This window comes from Orcinus orca, chromosome X (genome assembly GCF_937001465.1).
Source record: "Orcinus orca chromosome X, mOrcOrc1.1, whole genome shotgun sequence".
Lineage (NCBI taxonomy): Eukaryota > Metazoa > Chordata > Mammalia > Artiodactyla > Delphinidae > Orcinus > Orcinus orca.
In genome coordinates this window covers 31,558,272-31,576,484 of record NC_064580.1, presented here as the reverse complement: position 1 = coordinate 31,576,484, position 18,213 = coordinate 31,558,272, and the positions used below count along the sequence as shown (strand labels likewise).

At 41.3% G+C, this 18,213-nt stretch overlaps 1 protein-coding gene across 1 annotated transcript in view; it reads left to right on the top strand.

The window, feature by feature from the left end:
* The first annotated feature begins 5,925 nt into the window (after positions 1–5,925).
* The window catches only part of TMEM47 (transmembrane protein 47), a 29,137-nt gene continuing 16,849 nt past the window's right edge, over positions 5,926–18,213 (top strand). Inside the window, exon 1 of the mRNA XM_004285507.3 lies at positions 5,926–6,151. Within this exon, the coding sequence (XP_004285555.1) occupies positions 5,926–6,151 (226 nt within the window). The remainder of the gene's footprint in view (positions 6,152–18,213) is intronic.

Here is an 18,213-nt window from a genome sequence, read left to right as displayed (position 1 = left end):
ATGAAACTTTTTTTGAGATGATAAACTGACACTGTTGCAGTCTAATTTGGGAGGGGAGGTTCTAAGCAGGCACTTAGAATTTTTCCATCAAGTCACAGGTGTCTTCATTTAAATGTCCAAGAGTAAAAGGGCTCTGAAAACCCAGCAAGAAGTGCACAAAGATGGCTTTAGACTGAAATCTAAAGTCACAGAGAAAGCTTAGCTAATGGGTTCCAAAGAGAGCAATGGAAAATGTGAACAACTTCCCATGATGATTCCTAATGATGATGATCCATCTCTACTCTAACTTCCCTTGACTTGTGTTTAAGTCAAACCCAAGTCATGATTCAACACTAGTCCCCTTCGAGCTTCACCAAGCAAAATCTAGACCTGGTCATCCTACCCCTTTATTTTTGAGGCTTCCATTGTTCCAATTTCGATTTAGTCCTCAAGCGTGGGGCACACCAGGAGAGATGTAGAAATGATGTATCCTGATGATGATGGCCAAGGATAACTGAAATGCCACTAGGATGAGAATATGTGGGTAGGCATGCATTTGCTTCAGGGTAACTGAAAGTTTCAATTTATAGTTGTAGAAACAAAGAAACCAGAAGTTTAAAAATGCAGGCATACACTCCAATAAAATGTTTTTTAAAAATGCAGCCATGGGGCTTCCCTGGTGGCGCAGTGGTTGAGAGTCCGCCTGCCGATGCGGGGGACACGAGTTCGTGCCCCGGTCCAGGAAGATCCCACATGCCGCGGAGCAACTGGGCCCGTGAGCCATGGCCGCTGAGCCTGCGTGTCCGGAGCCTGTGCTCCGCAACGGGAGAGACCACAACAGTGAGAGGCCCACATACCACAAAAAAAAAAAAAAAAAAAAAAAAATGCAGTCATGAAGTACAAGAAGTGCTTATACTTACTTGGTCATTTCTCCACAAAGCTCTAAGTGAATACAAATAAAATATAAATGTGGAATAAAACTTGTGCCATAATTGATTTTGTTAAGAAAATAGAAGCTTGAAAAAGAGATGGAAGAGGCATTTAGAATTAATCCCACTGGGAATATTCTGATTTTCCCTGTATTTCTAGTTCCCGGGCATCTGACACACTTCTTTCATTACAATAAACATATTTACTTTAAAACTAATCATCCTTCAACTCCAGTGGCCTCTTGTGTTTTCCCTTTCATGATTTATTTCCTTTCTCTGTGGGCAAGTAAATTATTATGGTTATAGGCGCTATTATGAAATAAGAAGTAACTTGAAGTCAAAACTCACACATAATGTGAAACGATGGATGTGCTCTTATTGACTTAAATCTAACAGATTCAATATTATACATTTTTAAATCATAAAAGACATTAGAAAATGATTGAATATAGTTATTTGGATGTGGAATTCTTCATCGTCATCAATATTCTTTTCTTAAAAGAGCAGAAGTTGTAATTATTAGTCACAATTATTTGTGATAACTCTAAGCCAACAATTTTGTGACAACAGAAGAAATCTCAATAATGCAATACAGAACACACCATAACCTGGAACTCTCTTGGACCTTATTAATTATCATAAATAGCAGGCAGGACTTATTATATCGTGGTTTCACTCACATCAGAATCCTTCTAGCATGGACCTCGAGAATGGAATTATAGTAAAGAGAGTAAACCACTGAAGTAGTCTTTGTTTCTAATTTCTAAAGTATTTTGACAACATTATTATCTGTTACACTGGACAAACAGCTGGTGGATATTTCTAATCTTTTAACGGTTGCTTCATAATTTTCTCCTCCATTCTATTTCTTCCTCTCTATAGCAAACTAGTGCCTGCTCTAGGAAGACCTTTCCAGCAGCTGGAAAGAGAAGCATGACTTAAAATTGCAGAGCCAAACTGCCCTGTCCCTGATGGATAAAGCTTACTTTATATGCATGGTGACCTGGATTCAGAAAAACTGGGTGACACCTCCCCACTGCCTACCTAAAGAAGGGGCACAGGATTGACATTGACCAGAGGCGGCTGTGACAGTGACAAGTTTGGTGACTTGAAGAGCGTATGAGATTTTCTGGGATCATTCCTGAAAACAGTACATCATTTCTCCCTTCCTAACTGATTACATCCCTTCTGAGTGATCCCAAAGGACTGAACCTTAGTAGTTGTACCTTTCAACTGCTAAGCAAATGTAGAGATGGTGCCCTTGCTGACAGGCTGTGAGCAGACAATGTGACATTTACTCCTCTTTATTCTCTCAAGACACATTCAAAGTCTGGAACGTGCTCCCTCCTCACCCCCCCATCTCTTCCATATCCTCTACCTCCCACCATGACACTTCCCTACTTTTCTGAATGAACTTCTCAATCTCTTCCATCTGACTTCACCTCTCACATTGCTGCCCTGTTTTTCTGGCCTGACTGATGCAAGCCTGAGGCGGATCTCTTCCTTTACTTCAGAGTCTGGGAATGACTCCTTCCTGCCTTTCCCTGGCTATACAACTCAGGCAGAGTTCCACGTCAGAGTTCTATGACTCCAATTCTCATGGAGCTCCTATACCATGGGATAGAATTTGGGCCCTTAGCCTTTGCCTCCCTGAGGTCTAGGGAGAGGGGTGATCATGGTGATATGGTGCCCAGGCTAGGTTCAGGTGAAAGAGGGGGGGTCTGGCCTTTGTGTGGCACCATAATGAAGGGCCAAAAAGTCATCACTTCCAAGAGATCTCTAGTAAATTCGCCTAAGCAAGGGACTCTTTCTTCACAGTTCAATGTAGGCCCATATCATTTCTCAGTTATGGGTCTTTTTTTAAAAATTTATTTGGCTGTGCTGGTCTTAGTTGTGGCATGCAGGATCTTCATTGCCGTGTGTGGGATCTTCGTTGAGGCATGCGGAATCTAGTTCCCTGACCAGGGAACCAACCTGGGCCCCTTGCATTCAGGTGCGGAGTCTTAACCACTGGACCACCAGGGAAGTCCCTCAGATATGGGTCTTTTTCAATTCTTGTTTCTACTCCCCTCCTACACACACACACACACACACACACACACACACACACACACGCACACGCACACACACACACACACCCCTTAGCTGTCACCTCCCATCCTACTTCCAGACAGATACCTTTTTTGTTTTTTGGTAGGTTTTCATTCAATGTTAACTATGAATCTCTGCTCCACCGTTTCCCTTTTTAGAGTAAATGCAGGTCCACTATCCCTTATATGAAACCTCTGGGGCCAGCTGTATTGAGGAACTTTTTCAGATTGTTGAATGATGCTATGGTTCATATGTTGTAAATTAGACAACACCCAACAGGGTTTGTGGCTCCATATTTATTCACACTAAGTGGGATAAACCAAAACCATACATAGCCTCACATCAGTTTGTAATTGTTTTTTGTTTTTTTATTTGTTTGTTTTTACCAAATGAGTTTGCTACAAACTTATGAAAAGGAAAAAAAAAAAAACCCTTCTGTCTTGAGAGCTTTTTGTATTTTTAAAATGAGGATTAAGGATTGGTGATCTGTATTATGCTGTGCAAATTCTAGACATATTAAAAGAGGAATGGAGTATTTTAGGAGAATTTGGCTTTTTTGTTGTTAAAAATGCCTTATTTTTCTAATTTTTGAGACAGTACAGAGACAATTTTATAGGTGGTACAATGAAGGATGGAGTTGTTCAAGTAAGCAGTTTAGTACAAGCCGGAAAAACGAAGCAAGGGGAGGGTGGGGCCAGAGGAGGAAGGAAGCCCAAACTAGATGGAACGAAGATAAAGAAAATACTGGCAGACTGGGACTGGAACTTATTAAAGGGCAAGTGATAGAACTTGGAGAACAAAAAGATAACTTTGAGGGCATAGTCAAGAAATATTCTTAAAAATTATTTTCAAATGTACCTTATAAATCCACGAACATATACCCAGGTAAAAGAAAGATATTCCAAGCCTGGTCCTCCCTATTAATCGTCCTGGTTTATAACTTTGCAGTGTTCCATTAGGAACTGTTTTCAAGGATAAGCATGTAAGCTTCTTTCTCCTTGGAAGGTTGGGAGGCCAAGAATCCTGTTGGAAGTTAGAGGTTCCGGAGCTCAGAGTGCTCTAGCATTCTTTGTTAAGTGCGGTAAATATCACGATGGAGAGGTAGGGGAACAAATGTAAGAAAACAATGGGTTTTTATTTCACATTGAGTTGGTTCTTATTCTCGTCATTTGACACTAACTCAACTGTTTCTTGCATTCAAAATGTTGCTTCGGTCAAAATGTAGTCAGCCCTATGCAAAGGTGATTAGAAGAAAAGAAACTGTTATCCGCAAAAAGTATGAACTCCCGCAGCGTTGAGGATGGTGTTTCATTAAAAGAGAGAAGGCATTTCTTCCATTCTTCAGATCTTAACCACTATTTTTGGGTTTCTTCCCAACTTTTTCAGACAGTGAAAGATCTGGGAACACCCCTACCCCCAATGAACTATCAATAAGTTGTTTCTTTTATAGGAAAAAGGGCAAGTAGTCAGAGATACAGGAGACAGATAACCTACCAATCACAAGCTGAACTATAGTCAGTTACAAATTGCAAATTCAGTTTCAATGGGAGTTTATTCCTCATGTACAGGGGGAAAAAATTAGAGCGTCTCCTTAAAAACAGAGACAAGGTCGAACTGGGCTGAATCCTTAGCCCCAAGCACACAGTAAATATGCGTAGATTCATTACTTAAAGATATGCCACTTTTCCTATGCCAGGCCCTGGGCTAGGTCTTCGGGGCACAGGAAAAGGTTAATGCAATGGAGGGATTCATATCCCACTTGGCATAATGTAAAGCCGAATGAATAAAGGTTTTAAATAACGTACAAAGAACACAGCAGCGGGGAAGCAAGTACGGTTTACATCACATTTGGTGGGAGCTCTCATTCCCATTTTAGCTCCTGCGTTCTTTCGTTTCACGCCGCCCTTCCTAGGGGGCGCGAAAGGAGGCGAGCCCAGAGAATAGAAGCCGCAGTAGGCCGGCGGGGAAAGTTAGGAAATAGGGAAAACTGGCGGGAGGGGGCGGGGGGGGGGGGGGAGAGATCGCGTCCAAGACTGCGTCCATCCTGAGTTTGAAAAGAGAACAAAATGCCTATTGTCACTTTTCTCCACCTTCTTCCAAATCCCCCCGGGATGAGAAATTGGCGGGGCGGGAGGGGGTGTGTTACATCGCTGAGAGAGAACCTCTCTTTGCTCCAATGGCCACAGCCCAAGAAACCTAGGAATCTACAGCTGACGCCTTCTAGAAAAGGACCCACCCCAGCTCGCTAAGAAAAGGAAATCCACGTGACGGGAGGGGGTGGGGGCGGGAAGCCAGGCGACCCCGGAGCGAGCGCGGCCAGGGGCGGGGCCGGGGGCCAGGCAGCTTCGAGGAATTGCCCCGCGCAGCGGTTCTGGGGCGGAGGGCTCGCATGGGGCTATGTGGGCGCAGCACACTAGGGTAGAGGACTCAATGCGCGCGCACAGCGCACGGTGGGCAGAGAGAGAGCGGACCCATTCCGCGCGCAGCGGGCAGGGGTGGGGCGGCCGCAAGCCTCTCGCGCCGGGAGCCTGGAGCCAGGAGCCGGAGCCTGACGTCGGCCCGGGTGCTGACCGCTGCCCCTCCCCGCTCGGCACCGCCTCCCGCAGCCGGGGAGGGGCCGGGGCGGAGCGAGCGAGCGGGGCAGCGCCGGGGCGGAGCGGGCGCGGGCAGAGCGCTGCGCGGGGCCGGCGGCGAAGGTCCACGGCGGGAACGGCGTCGCTGCGGCTACCTACGACCCGGTCCCCGGCCGGCCGCCCCTCAGATCCACCTTCGTGGCGCGGCGGAAAGCGCGCGGATCCCCGAGGGAGCGAGTCCACGCGCGCGGCGGCTCGGCTGCTTCCCTCCGTGGGAGGTCGGGCTCCCGGCTCTCCGGACCCGCCTGGCATCCTAGTCTCCGGCGGGGCGGGCCGGCTGCGGCGCCCGGGACATGGCTTCGGCGGGCAGCGGCATGGAGGAGGTGCGCGTGTCGGTGCTGACCCCGCTGAAGCTGGTCGGGCTGGTGTGCATCTTCCTGGCACTGTGTCTGGACCTGGGGGCCGTGCTGAGCCCGGCCTGGGTCACGGCCGACCACCAGTACTACCTGTCCCTGTGGGAGTCCTGCCGGAAACCCGCCAGCTTGGACATCTGGCACTGCGAGTCCACACTCAGCAGCGGTGAGGGCCCGGCGCGCCGCGACCCCTGCCTCCCGCCCCGGACCTCCCCGCGCCCCGCTGCCTGGACAGCTACCGCCTCTACCCGCCTCTCCTTGTGTGTCCCCCCACCCTAGTCCGCCCCCTCCATCCTGGCCCTTCGCGGATCCTCGGGCTCCAGCCAACTCCCTGATCTCCACCCCTCACCTCTCCCCAATCCCGGTCGCCAAACCCAGTACAATGTCCCACGCCCTCTCCTCCCGTGGCCATTCCTCGGGCTCTGGAGTAACACGTATGCTATTTTGGGTAATTGTTATCATTTAAGGCGAGAACCATGTGGCTGTGTTGAAAATGCAACGCCTTCCACACCCGCGTTAAAAAAGACACAAGCAAAAGCGCCCCAACTCCCATCAGGATGCTGTGGGTTCTGTCTGCCTTCCCCACTTCTCTCTCAAGGAGGAATGTGCCTGAGTTTACCTCTGAGTGCCCCCGTTTCTGTCTGTTCTACTCCACTTTACCTGGGTTTTCCCGTGAGTTTCGGTTTGGATTTTAGTTCCTTAAATTTTTGAGCGATGTGAAGAGTTGGGAGAGGGACAGGCTTTAATTTCCTTGCCTTTTTTGGTGACGCCGTCCTTGGTTGAGAGTTGCTCTTCTTTCTTTCCCACTCCAGATGCCTCTTCAGTCCTCCAGATCTTTCTTGCTCTTCTGCATGAGGTACTCACAGATGCCTGGAAAGTTGTGGCTTATTCAGCCAGCCCTGGAAACAGCAAAGGGATGGGGTGGACGACGGAGAATTAGGTAGTCACGGAGGGCCTTTACAAACACTTTACTCTCTCCTTGAGCCCCGGTTGCCTTCCCCTGCCCTCCCAATGTTACGCCCTTAGCAGAAATCTGACAACTTCCGATTTCTTGCTGCAAACCCCTATTCCTCGCTAATCTTGATTCTTGAGCTGCTGGTGTCAGTGCAGAGAAAGGGGAATAAAAGGCAGAAGACCAGGCTGTGATTTTATACACTTACACGCGCACCCCTGAGAAACTCATTAAATTCCTTCGTGACAGTTCCCTGTCTTCTCTGGGACTATTTATAAAGCCTTACTGGAAACGTGTCAAGTTCCAGGCAAGTTGAAATAGGACAAAGAGCCACAAAAATCAGATTTGCTTTTGTCTTTGGTTTCTTGTTATAAAAGAAATTAGTGCACTTGGTTTAGTTTCTTCCATAAATTTGTCTGTTTACAAAAGGCTTTTTCTTTGATATTACCTCAAAATTTCTATTGAAGGATTTCGTCTTTGTTGCTTAATTTACTGTGGAGGGGACTGGTTGGCAGCGGGAGGTCAACATTTAGGTCTTTTAATTCTTTCAGGGTTGGTTGTTTACAACTAAAGATAAAATAAATTGGTAAAATGCCTTTCTTCAGTAACCAGGGGATCCAAATAAACTTTGGAGAAAATATGCTTTCTTTCCCCTCTCCAATAGAAATGGAAATTTATGTAGGAATGCCAGCTCCAGCACGTCTCCTTAGCAACGTGAATCTTTTGCCCCTTTCTCTCTGTCTCCTGAAATAATAGCCCCCTGATTGCATAAAGACTTTTCAGATAGGTAGGAGAAACAAGCTTCAACTCCCATTTTCTTTTCAGGCCCGTATCCTTTTCTCTCGGCCAGGAATGTGGGGAATGGGGAGAAGCCAGCTCGAGTTTGTGGCGCGTCTGCAGTGTTTGCTAATCTTTCCTTCATTGCCTCCATACCCATTTATCTTTGCTTTTTTCCTCTCTAAGCACAAGCTTAATGCAAATATAGTTGTAATAGGACTCTGCAAGGTAAAAATCGGAGGCTGGTACAGCTTCTGATTTTTTCTTCTAAACCCGTTATTCTACCTTCTTGCTGAAACTCATACTGCAGCATTTATTTCTTGTTGCGTTCCTGAAAATAAAATAGTTTTCCTCCTAGAAAAAGTACGCTTCAGAAGCAAATTGGGCTGGTGGAAATGGTTTTGTTGGAGGCTATCTGGAACAAGTTATTGACTTTCTTTATGTAGTAGCAGTTCATTCTTCCTCCCCAAGGTGGTGGTGGACGGGGAGGATGCAGGAGGAAAGGAAACAAAATCTGGAAAATCGCTCATCTCCCCACTTTACAAAGTCTATTTTCTTACAGTGTTTGGTGCACTTGAAGCTTCTGTGCACCAGTATTCTGAAACAAGGGGGAAGCTTGAAGTGAAACGAACAATGTTTTCCTTGCCCGTTCCAAAGGGCAGGCAGCTTTTCTCAGTCTGTTTGCTGTGTTGAATAGCAGAAAGCAGGGAGGGAAATGTCTTCTCTGAAGATTTTAAGAGATCCACTTCTTTGTCTCGAAATGAATTACCTCAGGAGGAACCACCAAGGACAGTTTTACTGAAGGCCCTTTACCAGCATCTTCAGGGCTTAATTAAAAACCTTTGTCTTAATTAGAATTGAAACTGCCGTGAAGAGGCAAGCTTGTAAATACAGAAGGGAAATTTCAGGAATGTTTCTACCGATGACAATATGTCCTACTTAGGCCCAGTTCCTAGGGAAACTTTCCCCTCAGCCATTATTTTTAAAGCCGCATTTTAATTTTGGTACCAAATGTGCATCGTTTGCCGCTTATAACCTGTTTTATGGTTTTAAGCAAAAGCAGCAGAACCATTCCTTTTGTGTCCTGGTGTATTGTAGGTTGCGTCAGCACTTCTAGTACGAACCAGTAATCCGGGTGTCAGTCAACTGTAATGCTTTTCTCCGGTGTCCCAATTCAGTGTATGGGGGACTATCCAGGCATTCATCCTTAAGCTGTAAATTTCCCAAAAAGACAAAGGAGAAAATGGCTAATAGACTGTCATTCGCGGTGGAAACAGGAAAAAAATAAATTAATTAAGTATGCTTGTTAGGAAGTTTAGAATAGGAAGTACTCACATGGCTGCTGGCCACAGAATTTCTAAGGATGATTTTGGCAGCCTTTTAATACATCTTAAATATTATTTTTAAATGATAGTAATGTTTTAGACTTTTGCTTAGTCGCATTTAGTTTTGATAACTTTTTTCCTAGAATATAATTACAGGGTTTCACAGCCATAGCAATTATAAGAGAATCCTTAGTACAAATAGGATTACTCAAGTGTATATAGAAAGCTGACACCCTAAACTTGACTTCAAATGTACTGTATAACCTCTAGGGTAATTTTATACTTCTTCTTTAAAATTTATAAATACGTAGCTATTTCATATAAATCAGATTGCTTTTTTGACGTCTGTGTTATTTACTGACTAAGCAAAATGTAAGGGTGTGCAGATGGCCAAATGAACACAATTTACTGAGAGTAATTTTGGGATATAACAAGTGGCATTTATCCAGCTTTCCATCCACAAAATACTTGATTAAATAGTTGGTTCCTTTTTCAAGGAATATTAACATTAGTGCACTGTCCTAAAAATAGCTGCATTTGTAACGAGTCACTGGCAGTTTTGAAATGGCAGTGTGCTGTAGGCTAATAACAGGTGAATATTATTATTTTCAGTTGACAAGGGGTTCTTTTAAGAGTGCTTTGTATGTAGCTCATTTTTTAAAAACTGTGATATAAAAATCCACTTTAAAAGGCATTATAAGAAAACCTGTCTTGGGTGGTAGTTTAAGATAAACGGAACTGCCTAAACACCTGCAAATCTTAGAAAATCTGAGATACAGTGATTCTGAGTTCAGATGTGTATCATCTGTGCATATTTTGAATCCATATCTTAATTGGGAAACGTAATTTCATTGGAAAACTTTGCAATGTGATTTACTCCACGGAAAGTTCAGCTTGTTGCTTGAAATGAGTTGATATTGATGCATGTTTACAAATAACTCAGCAAGCCTGGAGGTCACAACAGTTATACTCTATTCTGGTTTCCTAAGAAAGAACAGAAGTAGAACAAATGGAATTTTTTTTAACCTATACAGCGTAGACTGGTGGAAAATTATTCAAAGAGCAGCACTTAGCACCAAAACTTTCTTGATTAATAATCCAGAGAAAACCCAGTATAACATTTAAAGATCTTGATGATGATTTCCTTTTAAGGTCTCCTAAGACTCTGAAGTTCCCCAGATTGATTTTTACAAAGGACATTTTAATCTGTGGGCAGATATAATTCCTCTTTTGTTCACATTTGTAGAATGATTGTAATCTCCAGGGAGCCATTTAGATCAATCTTTGTCAGCTAAGGGATTTGATGAATATGTGAGAAGCCTGGCCTTTCATAAAACCTTTCAAAACAAAACCAAAACAAACAAAAGCATATCTCAAGCAATAGATTTTGCCCGCTGTCAGGAATAAATTTGAAGAATCACTTTCAGGTTTCTGTTTAATACTAAGCCCACTTAGTGAGACCGCAAAGTACTACTGGATATATTAGTGAAAAGGATTTTAGGTGCTCCAAAATAAGTCCCTGGATTATATTACCTAAATATCACAGTAAACTTCTTTATGAACTCTGATAAATTATAACATAATCCTCTAGGAGGGCAGAGTAGTGTTGTGAAGAATATATGAGGCTTTGGATTCAAACTGCCCTGAACTTGACCACTTACCAATCATATGACCTCATACAGCTTACTGTCATCAGATGATTTGTCATGAAGATTAAATATGCAAACATACCTGCTTATTAGGGTTGCATTTCTTCCTTATATATTCAGAGAAGCAAACCCAAAGTGATAATTTTTTTCAATAATTGAGGACTTTTTCCTCCTTAAGTGGTAAACTTTTTTTGCATTGAATGATGAAGTGTGTTGTTAGTCTCAAATTTAAATTTTGATATGTACTTCCCAGCATTTAACAGTGCTCTTGGTAAATCATGATCACAAATTTATTGTCTAATAGCTACCTTTTATTCAGTACTACTCCAGGCCAGACATCTCTATTATTCCCAGTGTTGAATAAACGTGCAGTTTAGCTAATGTTATCTCCATATATTATTGAGGAGACCAGGTATTTCTGTAAGTTTACCAACTTCTCAATCAGTGGTAGGGACAGGTTTTCTCCAAGAGTGTTCCAGTTATTAATGCTGGAAAACAAACCAACCCCAAAGTTAGTGGTGTCAAATGACAGTTATTTTTTTATGCTCATGACTTTTGTGGGTCAGGAATTCAGATAGGGCATAATGAGGATGGCTTGTCTCTGCTCCAGGATGTGTGGAGCTGGAGCTGAGGGTGATTTGAATGGCTGGAAACTAGAACATCTGGAACTGCAGGATCTTCTTCCAAATGGTTTCATGGGGTTTGACTTATTGTTGGGAATAGCTGGGAGGCTGGACTCAGCTGGGACTGGCCTTTCTAGCATGATGGTCTCAGCATAGTTGGACTTCTTTTCTTACAGGATGAGTAGTTTTGCTGAGAGCAAGGGTTCAAAGAGAACCAGTCTCTGTCTAAAGCAGCCTGGGAAATCACAGAGGAGCCATATGTATAGTCCAGATTCCAGGGGAGGAGAATTGGGCTCTACTTCTTGATGGAGCAGTGGCAAGGTCACATTGTAGAAGAGCATGTAGGATAGGAAATGCTCTTGGGCCACATGTGCAAGTATAGTCTGACACTGGAGTCTAGCCGGAAATCTGCATTCTTTCTTTATTGCCTCTGAAGAACCAAGACAACTACATAGCTTCTTTCTTTAAGAACTTTGAATCAATTGTATAAATAACATTTGGCTGGGGCAAAAACTGCCCTCAACCAACACATGGCTTTAATGATTAGTCGCTTGTATGGGATTACTCTAGATTTGGAATCAAATGACCTCAAAAACTTAACCTGTCTACAAAATAGAGAACGTTTTTCTCTCTATATATTCAACCTTAGGTCATTTTTGGATTATAGTCTCAAATGATCAAGGATCAAACTGATTAAGAATCTGAACTCTTAATTTGCTACTTCATGATAAAATTTTAGCCTTTCTTAGAAGGTTTTGTATGAGTCTGACAAGATGGTTTGTACATGAACACTAAAATGTAACAATTCCATACAGGAGCCAAGTTTTGTAGTGCTAGAAAGGTATGAGAATTGCAGGGATGTTTTTTGTTTGCTTGTTTTTTCATTACTTTAATAACATGATTCTTCTCTTGATAATTGCCCATATGTTGAGTCACAGAATCACAGCACATTTGGAGTAGAAAAGATTTTAAAAAATAATCCTGCCCGATTAAATTTATTGCATGGACAAGAAAAATAAGGCAAGACAGAATATTAAAGACTCAATAGAGAGATTGTACTTAGCCATAGTATTTTTGCAGGGTGGGTTTTCAGAATTTCCAGTAATATTGCAGATAACTATCTCTTGGTATTTGAAGGATTGTTGAATACTATCATGTATGGAATTTTCGATGAAGAAGTTAAGGACTGCATGTGAAACAGCTGTCTACTTTTTAGAAGATTATTTATCATCCAAGATTTGATTTCCCATAGAATTTAAAGAGTCTTCAAATAGACTCATTTATGTTGACAAGTCCATTAAGTTTTAGATGTTTTTTATCATCAAATTTTACATTGTTACCGTGGCTAGTCCTTAAAAATCAATGAAAACTTCTTTTTCTTTAAGTTTCTCTATGATAGGGTTCTTTAAAACAACTGCTTGATTTTAAGTTGAAAAACACTTCCAAAAGTCTGTGGAAGCCAGCCATGTAAGTTTCTTAACTTGATTATATGCATATAAATTTCACTGGATCAACTTATTACTGCATTCTGACTTTATTTTTTTTTTAAAGATACATTTATTTATCAAGAGACTGATTTTTCCTATCAACTTATTACTGCATTCTGGGGGACTTCCCTGGTGACACAGTGGTTAAGAATCAGCCTGCCTATGCAGGGGACACAGGTTCGCTCCCTGGTCCGGGAAGATCCCACATGCTGCGGAGCAACTAAGCCCATGCGCCACAATTACTGAGCCTGCGCACCACAACTACTGAAGCCCATGCGCCCTAGAGCCCACATGCCACAACTACTGAGCCCGTGTGCTGCAACTACTGAAGCCTGCGCGCCTAGAGCCCATGCTTCACAACAAGAGAAGCCACCACAGTGAGAAGCGCGCGCACTGCAATGAAGAGTAGCCCCCGCTCGCTGCAACTAGAGAAAGCCCACACGCAGCAGTGGATTCCCGACACAGCCAAAAAATAAATAAAGATTAAAACAAAAACAAAAAACACTTATTATTGCGTTCTGGCTTTATTATTTTTTTTTAAGATACACTTATTTATGAGACAGATTTTTCCTTAAGCAGAATTTCATCCTCACATGTCAAAGGCATGGACAGTTAAATCTTACCAGTCTTTTTAAAGTATTGGATCATCTCCCTTGAAAATTAGACAAGGACACCTTCCTTACCCTTTTTTGCTCCTATATTTGTTTGGGATTTTGAGACATAAGTAGACCATCAATTTTCTGTTCTATTGTAGTCTTGCCTTTGGCACCAAAGACTCCTATTAATAAAACAAAACAAAACTAAACAAACAATAACCCCTACAAAAATGAAGCATCCATGGTTTCCAGAAAACCAGGAAAAAAATATCTAGATCATTTTTATCTCTACCAGCTTATTAACTGTTGTGAGATTTAAAATGATAGTTTTAATGAGCCATGTTTCAAGATAAGGTCACAAATATTGATCATCTTTTCAAAATATATGCGTATTAGGCAAAAAGATGTTAAAAAAATAGAAGTTGGGACTCCGAGTCACATATTCTCTATGCATGAAAAGGCACATCCACAAAAGGACTCAAATTTCCATCAGAAGGAGTTTTATTTCTGTCATGTTTTATGGTCCTGAAACCAAATGTTCATCATAATGCATAGTGCTTTGTGAAGGCAACCTGGAGTCTTTTCCTAGCACTAGTAGGTGACTTAAAGAGAGATAGAAATGTCCCAGGAGGCCTTTTTCTATCTTCTCGTATGTATCCAAGTAGTTAACTTCATTGAAACATATTCATTGATTTCCTAGCAGGGAGTAAGCATTGTCCTGGTACAAAATCAGCTAGTCATTCTGGTGGTGAGAGCAAGGTGATGAATGAAAGTTTCTTTTAAACAAATTAATGAAATAATACAAATGTACGAAGTACTATAAAGGAGGAAATAAATATAAATTCACCTTCTGCAGGGGGGTAGAAGAAGGGCTCTCATCTAAAGAAGCTTGCTAACAGGGAACTGGTGGGGGCACTAGCTTGCCAAATTTATCCCTCCATATTTACTGGGGGGTGTTTTAATACTGATCGTGGGTGACTGGCTGGCTGCCTTCCATCTGCTCTTTATTATTAGCTACGCTAAACCCATCACAAAAGCTTTTTAGTTGCTTAGAGGCAGGTCACCCACTCCTAGTCTTGGCATGGGTTTTCTTCTCGTTTTTCCAAATAACCAAGTTTTCCAAATTGTAACCTTCTTAGGTTTTTTCCAAAGAGTAGAGAAGAACAATGTTTGATGTAACAAACACATCACAAGTTTATATATGTACTATGATTAGGAATTACTATTGAGAAATACCAGTACCCATTAGATAATACTAGTTACCATCAAATGCTAACGAAATCTTTAATATAATACTTGGTAAGAAACAGCAGCCATTAGCAGTGATGGTGTCTTTCTTTTTTGTCTAAATACTGAAACATACTTTAATAGCAGGGCTTTGGCTAAGCAGTGTATACAATGGTTTTATTTGGGGAAAAAAACACTATGTTATGGTGTTTAGATGATAAATTACATTTCCCCAAATTTTCTGTGATAGAATTCTGTGAAGCAGCTAAAGTGCCCCTTTATTTGTAAAGAAAAAAGTATGTGTGTTCTTCAAACATCAACACAAAACAACTCAGAAGTCTTGAATGAAATTGTCATGGATTGAAAATTAATAACCTGTTTGGCACTCTTGGACCCCCAGAATTTTCCAAAATTTTGGTAAAATTGACCTGCACTTTGGTCATTAAAATTGTTGCATTATGTATTTGGATGGTTACCTGGGGTAATTTATGTGCTTAAAATCAGGTTGGCGCTGTATTTCTGACACATTTTTTTATCCATAAATGGGCCTAAAGAGTGAGACTTAAATCATATTGTTGCCAACTTAACATGGGTTTTATAGTAGGTGCTTCTCTGACATTCCACTTGACTGTGTGCAGCTCGGTGTACACAGTGTCTATACTGTTTGTCATTTTATGAAAGACGTAGTTGTTTGCCATAAATATTTGTTTGCATGTGAATGTTAGTTTTGATATTAGTTGTTTGAAAAAGGAGATGGTCATTTTAATTATTGAAATTAGAATCCGGATTCTTCTTTTGGCTGCCTTTGCTTGTGTCTGTATCCCATGGAACAGTGGAAAATTAACGCAATGCTGACGGATTTAGGTCAGGATGCAACTTAGCCAAGAAAACTAAGTTTAAACTCACTCACAAACGGTTCCGATTTTCCACTTCATCTGCCACATGCAGAGTAACTTTAAGGAGAACTTGTGGATGGCTTGTGAGATAGCGTCAAGATGACAGAAAAGATTACTCTTCTAGGTTGAGTAGTGAATGATTTTGATTGCAGTTATGGATATCATTTTGGTGAATATTCTTTTGGAGAATCCAAAGGTAAAAATATAAGTGCCTTTCTGGCACATTTCAGTGTGATTATAAAAGTTATGAAAATCAATATTTTACTTTCTGATGAGAATTATAGGAATAGTGAGAATTGTGCATTAAAATATTAGAATACACTCGGGGAAGTACCACCCACTCCTGCTGTGGGACTTGAATTTATAAGGTTAAAAATGTATTTCTTCATTGCTTTTTAATTATATCTAATTTCCTAGAAGAAGTGACAATTGTGTGCTCAAGGATTTACATACAGTAGAACTAATCTCAGCGTATAAACAATACCTGCAGAGGTAAATAAATTAGCCAGTGTCTGATGAGTTAAAGGTTTTGAAATGAGACGGGTGGAGGAAAGCTTTAGGCACTGGTGTGGTACACTGACCTTGGCTCAAAAGTGTGGAAAATGTATCATCATTTAGATTTTGCTTTTCCTGAAAATCGGAAGTAAATTTTGACCGTGAATTCCCCAAGGGAATGTGAATTCTCCAATTTGGCAGTTATAATGTGGCCCATAGAATTTTCATAATGCAGTAGCAATTTCAGGCCAGTCTCATGTATTAGATTGTAAAGTAAGTCAGCACAATTCTGCAGAATACTAAAGCATTTATAGACATTGGAAACTGTGGCACCCGCTAATAAAAATACTTAGAAAGAGGATTTGAATTTAGTTCCTGAGTTGCACATTAATGTTGGACTTGATGTTTTGACATATGGACTGCCCAATTTTTGTTCTGTAGCTGCGGGGGAAAGTATAACATTGTGTGTTTGTCTTTTATCTATATATATTTATTTATTTTAATTATTTTTTTCCTTTTTTCTTTTATCTTTTTTCTGTTAGAGAAAGCTGTCATAGGGAAGCACATACTTATCTTTAGCCTTGGCTTTTGTAGGTACAGTTCCAATGCATCCGGTGTGTCACTGTGTCAGTTTTGCCAAAATACTCTTAAGTGGAACCTGACAGATACTATGCCAGCCTCATTTCAGGTTTCATTTCCGGATCCAAAACATCCCTCCCAGCCCACTTGAGACCTAACCAGTTTATGGACCAAGGTTGTACATTATTTCCTCCAAACCTATTATCACTTGTTCTCTCAGGTCTTAGAAACCAAACTCAGATTTCAAATCAGGTGGCCCAACTTTGAACAATGAGCAATTTTACTTGTGCAGAGCACTGCAGTGTGTAAAACAGAACCATGGCCACTGATGTTCTGCAGAGCTGGTTTACGTTCACTGCTCCACTACAGTATCAGTATATCATTTATAGAAATGTATAAAACTAATGCCGAGTAATAAATCTCTAAGGACTCTTAACACTTCATCTGATTAAATACTGTGAGGGCTATAAAATTGGGGGACTAAGATTGATATAGAAATTAACAAATTATGAGAACTTAAAATGATGTTTTTTTTGAAGAAATGGAGCTGAAAATTGAGAATTTTATGACATTTTGTTTTGCAAACACTGAATATGGGATAGCAAGTATTTGTGGCATGCAAACCTTCTATTGGAAAAAACGATTCATGTATAGTTTTCCAGTCATTTATTATAGTATTAATGTAAAATTGCCCGAGTCCTGTAGTATATAGCAAAATATTTTATATGTATATATTCTTGTTAAATCTACATTTGGTAGATAAGTAAATACATGTCTTTGTAAACATGAATCCCAGCCTATTATTTTAATGGCCATTAGTAGGTATCTATAAAAGTATTTTTGACTTGTTTTATTCCCCATCTCCTAGTCTTGTTCAGTAAGAAAGAGGAAAATGGTATCAGACCTATCTGCATAGTCCCTGGCTTTAACTCATCTGTGAGGCAGGTCCTAATATTTGGACAGTGGATTCTGTTGCTGTTTACTGAAAGAGACACAATGCCACGTGCACTGTTCTCAGCTCCAATGTGCCTAGTGCTGAACCTTGAAAACTACCCTGAGCCTCCTTGACTATGGTAGCCATTTCAAACTGCTTTTTCAGCTTACTGATTGATGTTCAACTGGTCAGCGAGTTAAAGCTTTGGTCCTGGGCAACCTGCCCAAGTGAATCATTCCAAATGGGTATAATGACAGCAATCCCGAAACTTGGCACCGTCCACCAGAGATATAGCCTCAATACTTCAGTCTAAGCCCCAGCTTCTGGCCAGGACAGTGGCAGACATATGTGGCCCAATTCTAGTCTCTTGGAAAATAAAATGGCTTTTCTGTTTGAGCAGGCATAGCTATGGTTGTGGACCAAAGGGAAGGGTAGCAATATCATAACTGTGGAGATGCTGGTGACTGGTGCTCCTTTTTGACTTTATGTCTAAAGTGACTTTCTCATTAGCCACAGCCTCAATACTTAAAATTAAATACAGGACATATAGAAGAAAATCAGAACTGGTTGTATTCATCTACTTTTTAGAACTATTTCCTTTGCTACAAGAGGTTCCCCTCCTAATTAGGTTCTAGTCCCTTTTAATACTTGTTATTCTCCTGTAGCTTCTATTGCATTTTATTGGCTT